Below are 16,776 nucleotides of genomic sequence, written 5' to 3'. Positions count from 1 at the left end.
GTACAGAAATTCTTTTGACATCCCACGAATATAGACAAGCAAATCAACAGAAGTAGTTGCAATAAAAATAGAAAAATTATACTGAAATTTCCCAGACTGTGTTCTAATATAGAAAAGGAAAAGTCAAATGGATTTGCATTTTCTGGCTAGCAGATGACAGAGGCCATAACTGGTTACCTAAAAGTTAATTTTACTTCAGCTAAGTGAATACCAGTTTTCTGATGTCTAACTTCCATCACCTCTATCCACTGAAAATATTTTAGGATTAAATCTATATATCTAAGTTATGGAAATCTAGGATTAGTGTGTTGAGAGAAAGGTTTTAAAAGACTCATTGTCCAAATTCTCTTCTCAATGTTTGCCTACTTTTCTTCTTGAATGCAAGAAATCTTTTTCAATCTGCAAGTTCAGCTTTTGAAATGGCAGATGCTTGCTGGGGTGCTTGAAATGCTGAGCTGGGTAAATAAGTATCCACATCCAATCTTTGATATGGCTAGCTGTGATTATTATAAGAATGCACCAGAATATAGAAAATTAAAGAGAATATGCTACATTGTGTATTAGTCCATTGGCAATTCAGCATTTTTACCTTATTCAAGGGTATTGGAATTGTTGGTCCTGAATTGTTGGAGATTGGTAAGGCTGGAAACTTTGCTGGAGATTTCAAAGAGTGTATTAGACTCTAGGATTAAACTGACATTCCTATAGCCTATAGTGATAACTTGCTAGATGTTATTGAGCTAAGAAAAAGAAGATACTGCTTCATACTTTAGTTCAACGGACAAAAGTAGTACAAAGACTTAACTTTTAAAACATGTTCTTGAACAGACTGAAGATGCTGATATCAAATTGCTTCAAAGATTTGGTTGGCCCAAGTCAGGCCCGATATGTATGTTTGTGTGTGAGGGTTTGTGAAAGAGAGATTTTTAACTATTTTGTTGACCAATGTGTGTTGGTCTAATTTGCATATAGAATATGAGGAATCTGTTTACACATCAAGCTAAACCCAAAACAATCAAATCACATTATTGTTTAGAATTAGATATTAACCAGGCCATTGTGTATTTTTTCTTATGAATCTCATAAGGTGCAGTGCATGTTGCAGCTTAGTTTCATGAATGATTTTGTATGTGGATGTTTAGTTAATTTATTTTATTTTATTTTATTTTAATTCCATTTATATCCCACCCTTCTCCGAAGACTCAGGGCGGCTTACAAGCTTAGCAGTAGCCTTCATTCTATCTATATGCCTGCTTATTAGGGCTTTCACACACACACCCCAAGCGGCATTATTACAAAGTCAGCTTAATTGCCCCCAACAATGCATAAAGCAACAGAACCAGTAAAGGGGATTTTTTTTGAAAAAAGAACTTCAAAACTTTTTTTAAATTTTCTTAGTGTTGGCTTACTAACCCTTTTTGTCAATGGGAAACAGAATTGAATGCAACTACTTTGGTTTTACAAGTATCTTTTATGTTGGGAATAAAAATATTTCTTATTCTGCTTTTCAAAAAACAAAACAGTTATCAAAGTTAATTTAAGAAACAAATTACAAGTATTAAACTCAGTTCAGCAATACCAAAGCAAAAATGGTATAACAATATTATAGAAGCAATATTATAGAAAAGGAGTCATGATAATTAAAAATATTTGAATAGTGCTATTAGAAAAGCAGAAAAAGAGTAAAAAGAGAAATTGGCTATTTCCAAAGGGTCTTTTTTTCTTTTTAAGTTTCACAGGAGCAGCATTTGGCTGATCTTACTTGGGCTGAGAAGCTGAACTATTTAAGCTTAGTTAATTGATTGGGAAACTATAGTCATGGCCGAAATTGTTGGCACCCCAGAAATTTTTTCAGAAAATCAAGTTTTTCTCACAGAAAAGTATTGCAGGAACACATGTTTTGCTATACACAGGTTTATTCCCTTTGTGTGTATTGGAACACAACAAAAAAGGGAGGAAAAAAAGCAAATTGGACATAATGTCAAACAAAACTCCAAAAATGGGCCGGACAAAATTATTGGCACCCTTAACTTAATATTTGGTTGCACACCCTTTGGAAAAAATAACTGAAATCAGTCGCTTCCTATAACCATCAATAAGCTTCTTACACCTCTCATCCGGAATTTTGGACCACTCTTCCTTTGCAAACTGCTCCAGGTCTCTCTTATTGGAAGGGCACCTTTTCCCAACAGCAATTGTAAGACCTCTCCACAGGTGTGCAATGGGATTCAGATCTGGACTTATTGCTGGCCACTTCAGAACTCTCCACTGCTTTCTTGCCATCCATTTCTGGGTGCTTTTTGACGTATGTTTGGGGTCATTGTCCTGCTGGAAGACCCAAGATCTCGGACGCAAACCCAGCTTTCTGACACTGGGCTCTACAGTGCGACCCAAAATCCTTTGGTAATCCTCAGATTTCATGATGCCTTGCACACATTCAAGGCACCCAGTGCCAGAGGCAGCAAGACAACCCCAAAACATCATTGAACCTACACCATATTTCACTGTAGGTACTGTGTTCTTTTCTTTGTAGGCCTCATTTCGTTTTCGGTCAACAGTAGAATGATATGCTTTACCAAAAAGCTCTATCTTGGTCTCATCTGTCCACAAGACGTTTTCCCAGAAGGATTTTGGCTTACTCAAGTACATTTTGGAAAACTGTAATCTTGCTTGTTTATGTCTCTGCGTCAGCGGTGGGGTCCTCCTGGGTCTTCTGCCATAGCATTTCATTTCATTTAAATGTCAACGGATAGTTCGTGCTGACACTGATGCTCCCTGAGCCTGCAAGACAGCTTGCATTCCTTTGGAACTTGTTTGGGGCTGCTTATCCACCATTCGGACTATCCTGCATTGCAACCTTTCATCAATTTTTCTCTTCCGTCCACGACCAGGGAGATTAGCTACAGTGCCATGGGTTGCAAACTTCTTGATAATGTTGTGCACTGTGGACAAAGGCAAATCTAGATCTCTGGAGATGGACTTGTAACCTTGAGATTGTTGATATTTGTCCACAATTTTGGTTCTCAAGTCCTCAGACAGTTCTCTTCTCTTTCTGTTGTCCATGCTTAGTGTGGCACACACAGACGCACAATGCAAAGACTAAGTGAACTTCTCTCCTTTTTATCTGCTTTCAGGTGTGATTTTTATATTGCCCACACCTGTTACTTGCCCCAGGTGAGTTTAAAGGAGCATCACATGCTTGAAACAATCTTGTTTATCCACAATTTTGCAAGGGTGCCAATAATTTTGTCCAGCCCATTTTTGGAGTTTTGTTTGACATTATGTCCAATTTGCATTTTTTCCTCCCTTTTTTGTTGTGTTCCAATACACACAAAGGGAATAAACCTGTGTATAGCAAAACATGTGTTCCTGCAATACTTTTCTGTGAGAAATACTTGATTTTCTGGAAAAATTTCTGGGGTGCCAACAATTTCTGCCATGACTGTATCAAGGCATCATCATTGGGAGTTGGGTGGTATACAACCAGAACATTTGTACCTCCTTTTATTTTGTTCTTTTCTTAAAACTTTAGTTTGATTTAATCTTGGAACATATTCAGGATTAAAATTAGTTGGGCTTCCTTGGAGAAGAGATAGTACCAATGTTCCTACTAAAAAAACAAGATCATAATGCCTCTACCACTACACATTACTTTGTGTAAATGTGATCTTACAGAGATGCACTTCAGATGCTTGATAGAGTGATTACCGTATTATATGCAGAAGAAAATTATACCATGTTTATTAGAGATTAAAGTAGTAACCAGCATTTGGAATAATTGGGTAGGCAGCTATTGTAGAATAAAACAGTACTGGTGTAAAATAAACCAGTCTCTGCCAAATTCCTAATGGCAGTGCTTTCTATAAGGATGATTCATTCCTCCCCTCCTCCCTTTTTAGTTTCACATTTCCAATTGTCAGCTGCAAAATAGCTTTTTGGTGCTTTGCTATCTTTTGGAGCGTAGACTTTAATGGAGCTTTGGCACCCCAGTAAGATGCTTGTTACTACTGTATGTTTTTCTATGAAACTTATTACCGAAAAAAGATGGCTGCTGGGCTATTGGTGATGGAAAATTCAGTACTGTGAGTAGGAGACTTTTAAGTCCCCAAATTGCCCTTTCCCAAACTCTGATTGTTATTACCTACCTGTAGAATTCTGCACAAGTTGCACATATGTCTACACATATGTCCAAAAGTTCATTAAGGGCAGTCCTGTGGGAACATATTACAATAATCTAAAGATTTCAAAAATCTGTGTTTTAGGCAATAATTGCATTTTAACTTGTTTGATGAGGAAACAAGGATAACATACTTAATACAATTCGGCTTCATAGACTAATTATTTTGGAGTTCATTGGTTCACAAAACTATGTAAAAACAACAAATTCAAACAAAGCAACTTATGGCTGCTACATGAATTAATATGCAATTTTGGGGAGCTTAATGAAAAGATGAACAGTTGGAGAACTGGTTCTTTTTCATCCCTTCTTCCAATCCTGTGCAGAAGATACTACATAATTACATTTTGAAAATAAAGTTAAATGGAGCATAGGCCTACTCTCTATTTATGGAAAATAATTACTATTCTTAATTGTTCATGAGTTTCATTAACAATTCAGAAAGCATGTTTACAGTAAAAAGTTGTAACTTTTTTCAGCTACCGTATATACTTGAGTATAAGCCGACTCGAGTATAAGCCGAGACCCCCCATTTTCACCCCCAAAAACTGGAAAAAGTTCGTGACTCGAGTATAAGCCGATCCGCCGTTCTGCAAGCCTCCGCCGCCAGCAGAGGCTCGATTTTGCAAGCCTGAATACACAGGAATACCCTGTGTGGCCGCGGCTCTCGGGGAAGCCCTGGCTGTCCGCTTCCTCGCTCCACGCTGCCATTCGGGGCCCGCGCGTTCCCCGGGCAAATCGCGGCGCCCAGCAGGTGAGGAAACACACCCGCTCCAGTCGCCCCCCCTTCCCTCAGGAGACGCGAAGCAAGTGACCGCCCGGAGCTTACCGAGGACTTGCGCGCGGCCGAGGCTTCGGTGCTTCCAGGATCGCGCGCACCTCTCCCAAGCCGCCGCCGTCCGGAGACCTGCCGAAGTTTGGGGAGATTTTGGGAGGTGCGCGCGCACCTCCCCAAACCTCCCCAAACTTCGGCAGGTCTCCGGACGGCGGTGGCTTGGGAGAGGTGTGCGCGATCCCGGAAGCACCAAAGCCTCGGCCGCGCACAAGTCCTCGGTAAGTTTTTTTTGTTGACTGGAGTATAAGCCGAAGTGGAATTTTTCAGCCCAAAAAGTGGGCTGAAAAATTCGGCTTATACTCAAGTATATACGGTAACTTATTTTCAAATGTATTATGTCTAGTTGCTCTGATTTTTTAAAATAAAAAAATCAACCATGCCATCCATGCCAAACAATATGAACACATTTGGTTGAATTGGTATATTCTTGTTTTCTGGATTATCATCTCAACTCAAGAAGAGATGAAGAAGCAGGAATAGGAGAAATGTGCGTTTCTGCTATTCTAATGATAGTTTCCCTATTACTTTTGATGAATTAACTGCCCCACTGAAAGAATGGGGAATCCCACATGCTAAAAGAGTCTGCATTTATGTTAGAAGATATTTCATTTTCTGATTGAAAAACAAAGCATTTTTTTAAGTTTTGAAACTTAACAATTCTTGCAAATTTATCCAGTTATATTCAGCGGCTATCCATTGCTGACAAAGCATTTTATGATACACTTCCACACATTATGATTAGCATGAGAATTGTAACAATCAGAAGAGAGCAGTTATACTTTCTCTTTTGCATGTGCAGTTTAGCTTTGGTTTTTTTAAAACACCAAAAGTTTATAATATTCTTGAATGCAGTTACATATGTAATAGAGGAAGAAACAGGTGAGACAGTATAATATCACCTTCCTGTAAGGAATGATTTAGTGAAAATGTTGCAGTCCAAATATTCTTTACATTTACATGTATTATCTGTTTAATTTGTTGCAGTCGTAGTGCTCTTTAGATATATTACCTGTTAACATGTGAGTTTTAAGAATGGAAAACATAGCATTGCAAGCCTATTTTCTTCTTTATTCATTGACTGTGTTTTTGATAATCCAAATATATGTGGTTATATTAATAGATAATATACTATAAACAATAATTTTCAAAGGCAGAGTGAAAAGTAACACACACACACACACACAAACAAATTTAACCTTGCTGGTTAAATCTTCTTTCCTGTTTCAGCCTAACCCAAGGCTATCCGCAGGCTATAGTCACAACTTACGACAGTTCATTATTTGTGTAAATTATTCAAATTGCTAATATATATATTTGGTTGCCTCATGAAAATAATGTTTTTTAATCTTGGCAATCTGTAGTACTCTGTGGCTCTTCTTGAATCCAGCTGTGTGTGGTATCTGGCAAGTCTTGAGCTAAGTGTTGTTTAAAGTATCAATCTCTCTGGTTAATTCTGTAATATCATACATATTATTAAGATAGTTATGGCTCTTGTATTGTTTCTGGCCTTGTTACCACTCAGTTACTGAGTTGCTGGCTTTCAATTTTCCTGTCCCTGAGCACTGAAAATCCTGCATGGTATAAGCCAGTACCTTGTCCACTATTTTTAATTTTGTGCCGCGTCTCACAGCATGGTTGCTTCTGCTCCTTTGTGCATGAGGACAGATGAAGAATTTTTAAAGAGGGCAGTTACTGGAGCTATTCAGCCTTATGGCAAACTGTGCTCGATCCTGAGGTGAGTTTGCCACTTCTTTAATGTTATTGCCGATTGCTACCCACTTGCCCTGTTATAATCTGCGTTAACTCTTTTGTGTTTTCCCATTCCCTTTTGTGTGCATTTTCTCTTCTTTCTAGATAAATGGCTCATTTAAATTGGGAGCTGCTACTAAACTATTTTCTGGCTGGCAGATGCAGTGCCTAGCAGCTGCTATCAAAGACGAACCAAACATGAGTGGAGGAGGTGAACAGGTTGACATTTTGCCGGCTAACTATGTGGTAAAGGACCGTTGGAAAGTGGTGAGTGTATTCCTGCATCTCTATCCTGCCAATCCCATCTAAGGATTTTGTCAGTTACTTGAGATGTGCTCTGAATTAGCTGCTACCCTGGTAGAAACAATGTCTTCAATACATGGTGAGCAAATCTTAATAGTCCGAGGGCTTCATGTACCCTGAAATTGTCTTTGCAGCCCATGGAATCTCCGCCTCACCAGAATTGTTAAAATCCAGTAGCACGGATTGCCATTGTTTTGAAGCAGGAAACTCATAAAAACTATAGTATATTAGAGATTAATATAGTTAATAGAAACAATCAAAAATTTGCAAAACTTCAGGAGCAGGAGGCGGGGCAGAAAATCCAATCCCTATTCAATGTAACGTGCCCTGCTAACTTTGTATAATCATTTTGTTCACTGGGGCTATTGTCCTCCCAAAGAACATTATATGAATTTTTCACTTTTTTACAAGATGCATGTAGATGATAGTGAGTATCTGATTTCGCTGATGTTTTTAATGAGACATTACATGAACAAAGTGTGAGCTGGTGTTTTTATTATAATACATTCTGGATGAAGTTCTTTTGAATGATGAGCTTTAGTAGGTGCAGATAGATACATTTTATTAACCCTTCCACCCTAGAACTGGAGATATACAGAAAGAACTGGGAGATCATCTGGTGTCCAGGCCCTTTTTCCTTGCTATTTTGTGGCAGATTTCAAGATGCTGTTTTATATTTATACAACTAAGTTCTTTGTTGTATGGCTACATGTTTTCTACTTTGCCTGATTATCACACCTGAATAGTATGCACTCAGGGCTGACTTTAGGCTAAGTGAGTAGGCAGTATCTTAGGGTGCAAAAGCTTAGGCGGAGTCAATGCCATTCCTCTTTCTGAAACATTCTTAAAAGGTGAATCTTCACATCAGCAGGGGTTGGTACCATTAGTCAGTGTGGCCTAGAGATACCATGTGACCTTGAGCTTTAATGTAGCATTAAATACACTATATATACTTAATAGAACCAGTGCAGTGTAGTGGTTAAGGCATCAGGAACTAGGAGATGGTGAATTCTACCCTTAGGCACAAAGCCAGCTAGGTAATCTTAATCTAGTCATTTTCTCTCATCCCTAGGAAAGAGTCAGTGGCATACCAAGAAAACTGTAGGCACTTGTCCAGGTAGTCTCTGAGACTCAGGCACTGTTGAATGGAAGAAAAAGGGACATACATAATAGTATCACCGTTGAAAAATGGGGAAAGTGGGCTTGTGCAGAAATTACTTTCAGGTTGCTGTTCCATTATCTGGGGATTATTTGTTTTTTATCATTATCTATTTACAGCTGCTTGTAAATTATCAGGCTACAGCTATGTACAGTAGAACATGGCTGCAGCCTGATAATTACATGATTTCAAATTACTTTAAAACATTGATTTACCTATTTTATAAGAGGGACCAGCAACAAAATGTTGTACCATTGATTGCTCCTCCTCAAGATTCTGTTTCAGCATATTTCATCATTTCCCTTCCAACCACTAAGTTCTGTACATTATTCCTAATTTGTTTCTATATAACATACTGTTTCTGTATAACAACTAATATGATTGGTCTGTCCACTCTCTGCTAATGCCATTTATATATAAAATCTCAATTTTAAGATGCAGATATTTCCGACATTTTCCCAGTTCATCTGCAGCAATGTAATTGTATCTAGATTTGCTTTGCCTTCCTTCACTGCTATTTGTGTAGCTTCAGAATATTGAAGAGGTCAATTGCTAATGTGGTTTTCATGCTTGCTATGAAGGACTTGGCAGGGAGTCAGCAAGACCAGCTTTTGTTGTATTCATTTATCCAATGTCATATTGAATTAAACATAGTATTTTTGCAGGAGAAGACTGAAGTGCTAAATATAGTATCTTTGCTATTATAAATTGTATGCTTAGAAGACAGTAGTTTCCTGCAATAATTTAATGAAGATGCAGTTGCTTACCAATCTATGTTATGTATGCATATTTTAATCTTCCTTCTTTCCTCTTTATCCTTCTTTTGCATTGCTTGTCTTAATAATCTTATCTCTAAAAACTCTTTCCATGGTGTTCAGTTTAAGTGCTATATTTCTTTGTGAAAATTATTGGTACACAAGTCACTGGGTATCTAATTGCCAGGACAATTTGAGAACTATGGTTAGCTTATTGAAACTAATAGGCTTTTTGTGGTGGGCATAAGTCATTGCGGACAATAAAGGAAAAGGAAGCTCGTGATAAGTCAGTGGCAAACTATGTAGAATAATAGAAAGTAGCCAGGTGGAATATTCATTTATTTTCTCAAACCATAAACCATGGTATGTTGGGCAGATGGTGCTTTAGTGTCTTTAGTTAGCTTACTATAAAAATGTCCAGAGAGGTCATGTAAAAATGATATAGTTTAGATATCTTCAAGTGAAAATGTAAGTCTTCTTTTCATTTCTTTATTTTTTTTCTGGAAATATTCCCAATATATTGGACCCAATGAAACAGTGTGCATAGAGGCCAGTGTAATTAAGGATGATGGTCACAGTGTCCCAGGGTCAAGTGACCACCTTTTGTGACCTTCTGACAGGCAAAGTCAATGGGAAAGCTAAATTCACTTAACCGGGTTACGTATTTATCAGCTGCAGTGATTCACTTAACAACTGTGGCAAGAAAGGTCATAAAATAGGGCAAAACTCACTTAACAAATATCTCAACAGAAATGTTGGGCTCAATTGTGATCGTAAGTCGAGAACTACCTGTATTACACATCCCTTGCAACCATCCTTAAATACAGACCTTAACACATTACAAATGTATTATTACAGAGAACTTTTCCTAATTCTTTGATAGTTTTTAAAAATCTTTGTTTCCATAAATAATTTTGTATTTTGTCGGCTTTATTTTTTGCCAAAACCCTGTTTCCACAAACAGTCTGTTTCCCTTCCCTGACTCTTAATAGAATACTACAGATACTATAATATTCTTTTTCCTCAAGAAAAAATATTTCAAAGTTAGAAGGTCAAACTTGTGACGTCATGTGATGTTGTGTGATGTATCATGACTTTTCCCCCATTGCCGGCAATGGGGTGGGCGCGGTTTTGGCATGACGCATTCGGCCCTTGGACCGGCAGTTTCACATGCCTGCTTTAAGAATATTTCCTTGACTTCTTTGTCTTTAGGAATGGTAGCATTTGTGCATTTAGCCAAATTAGTCTCAAGATATTATTTCTCTGTTAAATATTGTTCTTCCAATAAAACAACCATCTAATCTTGATAGAGTTGCTAGTTTCCATGTCTGCCTTTACTGCCTTTAACTTTTCTAGAAAAGACTGCAGAGGCATTAGTGATGAAGGCTGTGTGTTCAGGGGTGTGTAAATACTTTAAATCTAGGAAACCTAGATTCAAGTTAATATTCACTCCTGAAGTTCTGTGGCATTTCTCTTGCTAAGTCTTATATCAGGTCTAGAAACTGATTTTTCTTTTTTTTTATTGAAAAGTTTTAAAATACATTTTATCTTTAACAATCCCCCCCTCCCCCTCCCCTACCTATCCCTCCCTACCCCTCCCCCCTCTCCCCCCCCCCGACTTCCCAGAGCTAAGTACAAGGTATAAAAACAGAAAACAAGCATAAACATCCATATGCTAACAACAATAAACTCTTAAATCTATCGCTCTCTAGCTCATATAAGATAGCTACAAACAATATTAATATTACATATAAAAATAAAGAAAAAGAAAAAAAAAGAAAGGAAGATTTATTCAAATGCTAAATGAAACTTTTTAGTCCCATATTTCTTCTGGATATATTCAATCCATTTTTTCCACTCCATAATATAGCGTTCTTGCGAGTGATCTTTCAGATAAGCCGAGATCTTTGCCATTTCTGCCAGGTCAGAAACCTTTAAAGTCCATTCCTCTATAGTCGGCAATTCCTCCTTCTTCCAATACTGACCTATTAGAAGTCTTGCTGCTGTAATTAAATTCAAGATCAACTTAGTGTCCACAACAGTAGCTTCTGTAATTATACCCAGCAAAAAGAATTGCGGACAAAACTTTATCTTTTGCTTGAAGATCTTCTGCATGTTCCACCAAATTTTTATCCAAAAGGCAGAAACTGATTTTTCTTACATTTGTGGTCACTTAGCAGCTTTCTGGATACTGGATTTTTTTTTTGTTGTTCAATCTTTTCCAATTCTTGTAGACTGCCTGGACAAGTTCCTACAGTTTTCTTGGCAAGGTTTTTCAGAAGTGGTTTGCCAGTGCCTCTTTTTTCCTCAGGTTGAGAGAAAATGACTGGGCCAAGGTCACCCGGCTAGCTTGCTATTTAGGGGCTATTCTATTGCATGTCATTTCCTCCAATAATCATTTAAGTGAGGTGGATGGTGTAGCATATTGATAAAGTAAAATAGTAGTTTATTCTCACCCTTTAGTTTGCTAACATATTTCATATTTCCTGGAAACCATCTTATGAACTGTGTAAGTATTTGGCAAAATGGAGCTGCAAAGACCAGCAGGGACAGAATCTTCTCATTGGTTGTCAGAAACATTTTGGCATGTTGCTTGATTTTCATAGCTGGAATTCTAGAGACATGACCCCAAGCACATTTTTTTTATCATGGTGGGCTATGGCTGATATTTTTCCCTTTTAATATTCACGTAGTTTCCATAGCAAAACGGTAAAATTCTTTTTTACATCAGTTAATACAAATGTCAAACCTTTGAAATACTGTAGGCTGCCAGTACTTTGATAAATGGAGCTGTTAGTTCTTCTCATTTAACAAGATGACACTTCAATTTCTAATCGCTTTCTAAGCATTTGATGTTCATATTGCTGACAGTAAAGATTTTTAAAAAACTGGTTAGGGAATATCATTTTTATTTTTTTAGAACAGTTTTTGCTACTATTCTGAAAGTACTCTCTCAGCAACTATCAGTAAATACTTTGTTCTATCTACTGTATACAAGCCTCTCAACTGGTTATTTCCCTCTGCTATATTCCCAAACAAGGGACGCGGTGGCTCAGTGGGTTAGGACGCTGAGCCTGTTGATCAGAAGGTCAGCAGTTTGGCGGGTCGAATCCCGAGTGCCGCGTAACAGAGTGAGTGCCTGTTACTCGTCCCAGCTTCTGCCAACCTAGCAGTTCGAAAGCACGTAAAAATGCAAGTAGAAAAATAGGGACCACTATGGTGGGAAGGTAACAGCATTCCGTGCGCCTTTGGCGTCTAGTCATGCCGGCCACATGACCACGGAGACATCCTCGGACAAGTGCTGGCTCTTCGGCTTTGAAACGGAGATGAGCACCGGCCCCTAGAGTCGGAAACGACTAGCACGCATGTGCGGGGGAACCTTTACCTTTACCTTTATATTCCCAAACAAGCATTTTCTAATCAATAACTCAAAATTATTTCATTTTGTAGTACTAGGAAACCTAGACATTTTAGCTGTATTTCTGATTTTGCAACTCATATAGTTTGTCATTATACCCTAGTCATTTTTACCATATTTACTATAAAGAATGAATATGAATGTAAGATGTAACAAATCTCAATCTATTTTAGGTCACAGTGATTATTCCTAAATTGGCAATGCACGATGCTTTATTAGATGCCTCTGTTGCATTTATGGGTTGTACCTAATACTTAGAAGTAAAAAGCAGTCGGGTCTTTCTTTTTTGATGTGTGACAACTACTACTTGCTGCAAAAAATGGAACTGCTGTGTAAAGATACTTAGTTTAATAGGAAACATTTTCTGATCTTGCACGTATAGATAGATATAAACTGTACTCATATATTTATTAAATATCTCAGTCTGGGCAGATGAAAAATAAACTTGCAGTAGTTAAAAAAACAAGTAAACGGTGCAGTGCGGTTAGGTTAAGGAGATACACAAGATAACTAAACTAAACTGTGCTCATTGTACAAAACATTTTCAGCTTATTTAAAATGGCAAGTTTTGTTTTCCATGTACAGGTTTAAGCTTGGATTAATTCTTCTGTAGAATTATTTGCTATGGACTTGTATTTAGTTGTCTGTTTACCTTGGTGTGGAGTCCAGAATCTAATAATAGTCCCAAGAATCTTTGGTCATATTTACATCTCTGCCACCCATTGTAGCATACTTTTTTTTAATAAAAACTCAGACATTGTTTAAGCTTGTAAGCCACCCTGAGTCTTCGGAGAAGGGCGGGATATAAATGGAATTAAAATAAAATAAAAATAAAAATATATATGAAATTAAAATGAAGTAATTTCTGCATCCAATTCCATTTGAAGGGAATTTTGTAATTTATAATCTCTTCCTTTTATTATAACAAACTTGAAGTAGTTTCTTTTGGTATTCTTAGTATTCTTGATCCTTGGCTCTTTCTGAACATTTAGTTTTTCTGACAAAATTGCCACTACTTCATGTTCTCAGCATATTAGATCACTTACCTTTTTACTGCGCTTCTGAGCATTTTTGGTATTCAGATCTTCACTAACTTTATAGGTACTGATTTATTCTAATGTACTATTTTTTTCCTCATTGGAATTGTTTGCAGTTTTTTTTTAGGAATTCCAGCTCATGTTGAACTTTTTCAAATCATTTAGTTATTTAAAATCTTTTTTTATATAAAAATCAAAGATATATGTTTAATTGCAGTCAGCTTTAGTTTTCTTTGAAATCAAGAATCCTAGCATTTCTATTTTTAACACTTCCCTTTTACTTATTATTAATTAAAAGAAGTTGAACCTTTTCTGCCTTCATCCATTCCCTGAAGGAGTAAGTTGGCATAAAAACAAGAATTTCCTGAAAGAGCCATGCTTGGCCGAGTTTATCTTTCAAGAGATGTCTGGTTAAATCAGATCCCACATTATTACAATTTCATTTCCTTTGGGAGAAATGCAGTGCAGTTTTAAAAAGTGTATCTGTAACATTACTTCTTGGTTGGATAGGCAATAAGAAACACTTTTTGTTTTTGTTTTTCCACATTATTTAGTACAGGGTTTTATATATTGCTCATGTCTGCAGTTTGTGTGTGTGTGTGTGTACACACACACACAAAATAAAAAAGTATTTGATCCCCTGTTGATTTTGTACGTTTGCCCACTGACAAAGAAATGAACAGTGTATAATTTTAATGGTAGGTTTATTTTAACAGCGAGAGACAGAATAACAACAACAAAATCCAGAAAAACGCATTTCAAAAAAGTTATAAATTGATTTGCATTTTAATGAGTGAAATAAGCATTTGATCCCCTATCAATCAGCAAGATTTCTGGCTCCCAGGTGTCTTTTCTACAGGTTATGAGCTGAGATTAGGAGCACTCTCTTATTTTTTTATTTTATTCAAGTTTTATTGGTTTTTCAATGTTTACATATTCGTATATTTGTGAAGTGATATGGTGGTTGGGTAGTGAAAAGTAACAAATAACAAGTTGTAAATAGTTCAGGTTGCATCAATAAAGATTCCCTCCCTGATTCTCTTAGTTTTCACATAGTCAAAGTGATCAAGTTAGTACATTTCTAGATATGACCTAATCAATTAAGAAAGTTTTCAATGTAATTAGACTAATACATATCAAAATCCTGTTTTTAAGTTTTACCTAATTGCAATAAAATACTCTAAAGTGGCCTATAATATACAGAAGAAAGCTTACTTTTTGGGTAACCTACAATTCCCTATTTCAGTAAAGAATAATTCTCTTGTCTACAAAACTTACATTGTTCATTACAAATCATTCCTATGATTTAACAGTAAATTCTAGTTTTCATCTTAACAAATCACCAATTGTTAGAAAAGTTTTTTTGTCTTAACCATTCAACACTTATTAAAATACTATCTTATAAGATTCTAAATTCTATAGTATAATTAAAAGTTTTATTCTAAAAGCTTAATTTTGATTTCCTTTAAAAATCTAAAACCTAAATATGAAATCAGTTTATTTTTATTTTTTTTAAGATTCCCCTTAGTCCATCAAAAAAGATTTTTTTAAGTTCTGTCCTTACAAATCCCCCAAAAAAGACAAGTCTAAATCTTTAAATCTAACTCTTGCCTTCCTTTTGTGCCAATCAGGCTTCCATCTTAGTGTCTTTAAATTCTCAAATGTGTCTCCCTTTCTTCCTCCACCTCTTATTTGAATCCACGGAGACCATCCAAATGACAGTTTTGCCAAGCTGGTGTCCCCTTTATAATCATTGAAATATTGCTTTAATAGCTCAGTTTTTGATGTTTGATGTTCCATTTCCATCTGGGTTAGGTAGAACGTAGTAGCTAACGTTGTTATCGTTTGATTAGCTGAATCCTCAACATACTGTATTTGAAGGCCTTTGATACCTTCACTCTTAATGTTGCTTTCTTCGGGTGTTGTTTTTTGAACTGTAAGTTTTGTAGTTAAAGTTGGAGTTTGGACTTCAAAGTTCTCTGTAGGTTGCGTTTGTTGCTCTTTGAAGTCTCCTATTTCAGTGGGGGCGCGCCTCAGCTGGGGTGTCACAGGATGCGGGCCGGCCAGGTGCCTCTGCTCACCCACGACACAACTACCAGGGGCTCCTGCCGGTCCACACTCCAGCAGGCAGAGCTTAGCGTCACGCGCGTCCCGTCTATGCCCAGTGCCGCCGCGGGTCACACTCAGGATATGGAATGGTACCATGGAGTGGCTGCCGGGTCAACTCCAGCCTGACCCGCCACCGCAGGCCAAGCTGCCGGGCTGACTGCTGGTCTTCTTCCAGTACCTGCACGTGCAGCTGGCCGGCAGCACGCCCTGGAGCATCACCCAGCAGGGCGAGCTGGAGCACGTCGAGCCCCTCATCATCTCCAAGGTGAGTCTGCGGTGCAGTCTCCCCAAGGAGTGCAGGCTGCACAGCTCCGTGCGCCGGGAGGTTAGGAGCCAGCCGCGGCTGTTTCTCTGGCCGCCTCGAGTCCGCTTTCCTGCCCGGGCGCCTCTCCCCCTCGCCGGCTGGGGGTTGCTCACCCTCCCCCCAGGCGTCCCACCTTGCTCCCTCCTGCTTCCTGCTCGGGCACAATTTCCCTGCGTTTCTGGGCTAGGCGACGCTCCACAGCTCTGAGGAGACCCCAGCGCTCCGCAGCAAGTGAGAAGGGGCGGTGGAGCATGGCAAGGGGAGACCTGCCGGGCAGGGAAGAGGCAGGCCCGGGGAACCCAGAGACTGTCCGCCCCCACCCGCACAGTAAGTAGAAAAAGGTCCCACTCACCTTTCCAGTCTCTTTCTCCGCTGACTCCATGTGCAGTCCAAAGAAGCAAAGAAGTTTGTGGGTAGTCCCACAAACCAAAGAACTTCAATCAATCAATTCAAACTTCAAGAGGTTTTTTTTGTGTGTGAGCAGTTAGAATTGATTGATTGAATTTTTTTAGTCCCACTTTTTTTTTGGAACTGGGAGGAGGCTGCCTGGGAGCCGCAGGAGACGGCTGTAGCCAATTAGCTGTCAAGGGGCTAATGAGCTGCAAATGTTGCTGGGCTCCATCAGCCCATGTGCACTTGCCTCCTACTGAGCAAGTGCTCAGCCGGGCCGGTGCCAAGGTGGTGGGGGCCGGACCTTTGTAATTTCCAGGAGAGTTGTGCGGGCTGGATTCAATCATTTGGCGGGCCGTTTGTGGCCCGCGGGCCTTGTGTTTGACATGTCTGCATTATGCCATGAAGGACTGAAATCCTGCAGCGCCTGCAAGTTCCTCCTGCTCAAGAATGCACTTGTACAGGCCTATCTGAAGTTTGCCAATGAACTTCTGAATGATTCAGAGGAGAACTGGGTGAAAGTGTTGTGGTCAGATGAGA

The 16,776-nt window shown here is 38.4% G+C and overlaps 1 protein-coding gene across 1 annotated transcript in view; it reads left to right on the top strand.

Moving 5' to 3' along the window:
* Positions 1-16,776, top strand: part of TTBK1 (tau tubulin kinase 1) — a 101,978-nt gene that overhangs the window by 15,285 nt on the left and 69,917 nt on the right. Inside the window, exon 3 of the mRNA XM_083373497.1 lies at positions 6,867-7,028. Within this exon, the coding sequence (XP_083229623.1) occupies positions 6,921-7,028 (108 nt within the window). The 5' untranslated portion in view covers positions 6,867-6,920. The remainder of the gene's footprint in view (positions 1-6,866; positions 7,029-16,776) is intronic.

Source organism: Vipera ursinii, assembly GCF_947247035.1.
Source record: "Vipera ursinii genome assembly, chromosome: 1".
Classification (NCBI taxonomy): Eukaryota; Metazoa; Chordata; class Lepidosauria; order Squamata; family Viperidae; genus Vipera; species Vipera ursinii.
Note: the sequence above shows the minus strand (reverse complement) of the source record. Positions and strands in the feature narration are given on the sequence as shown.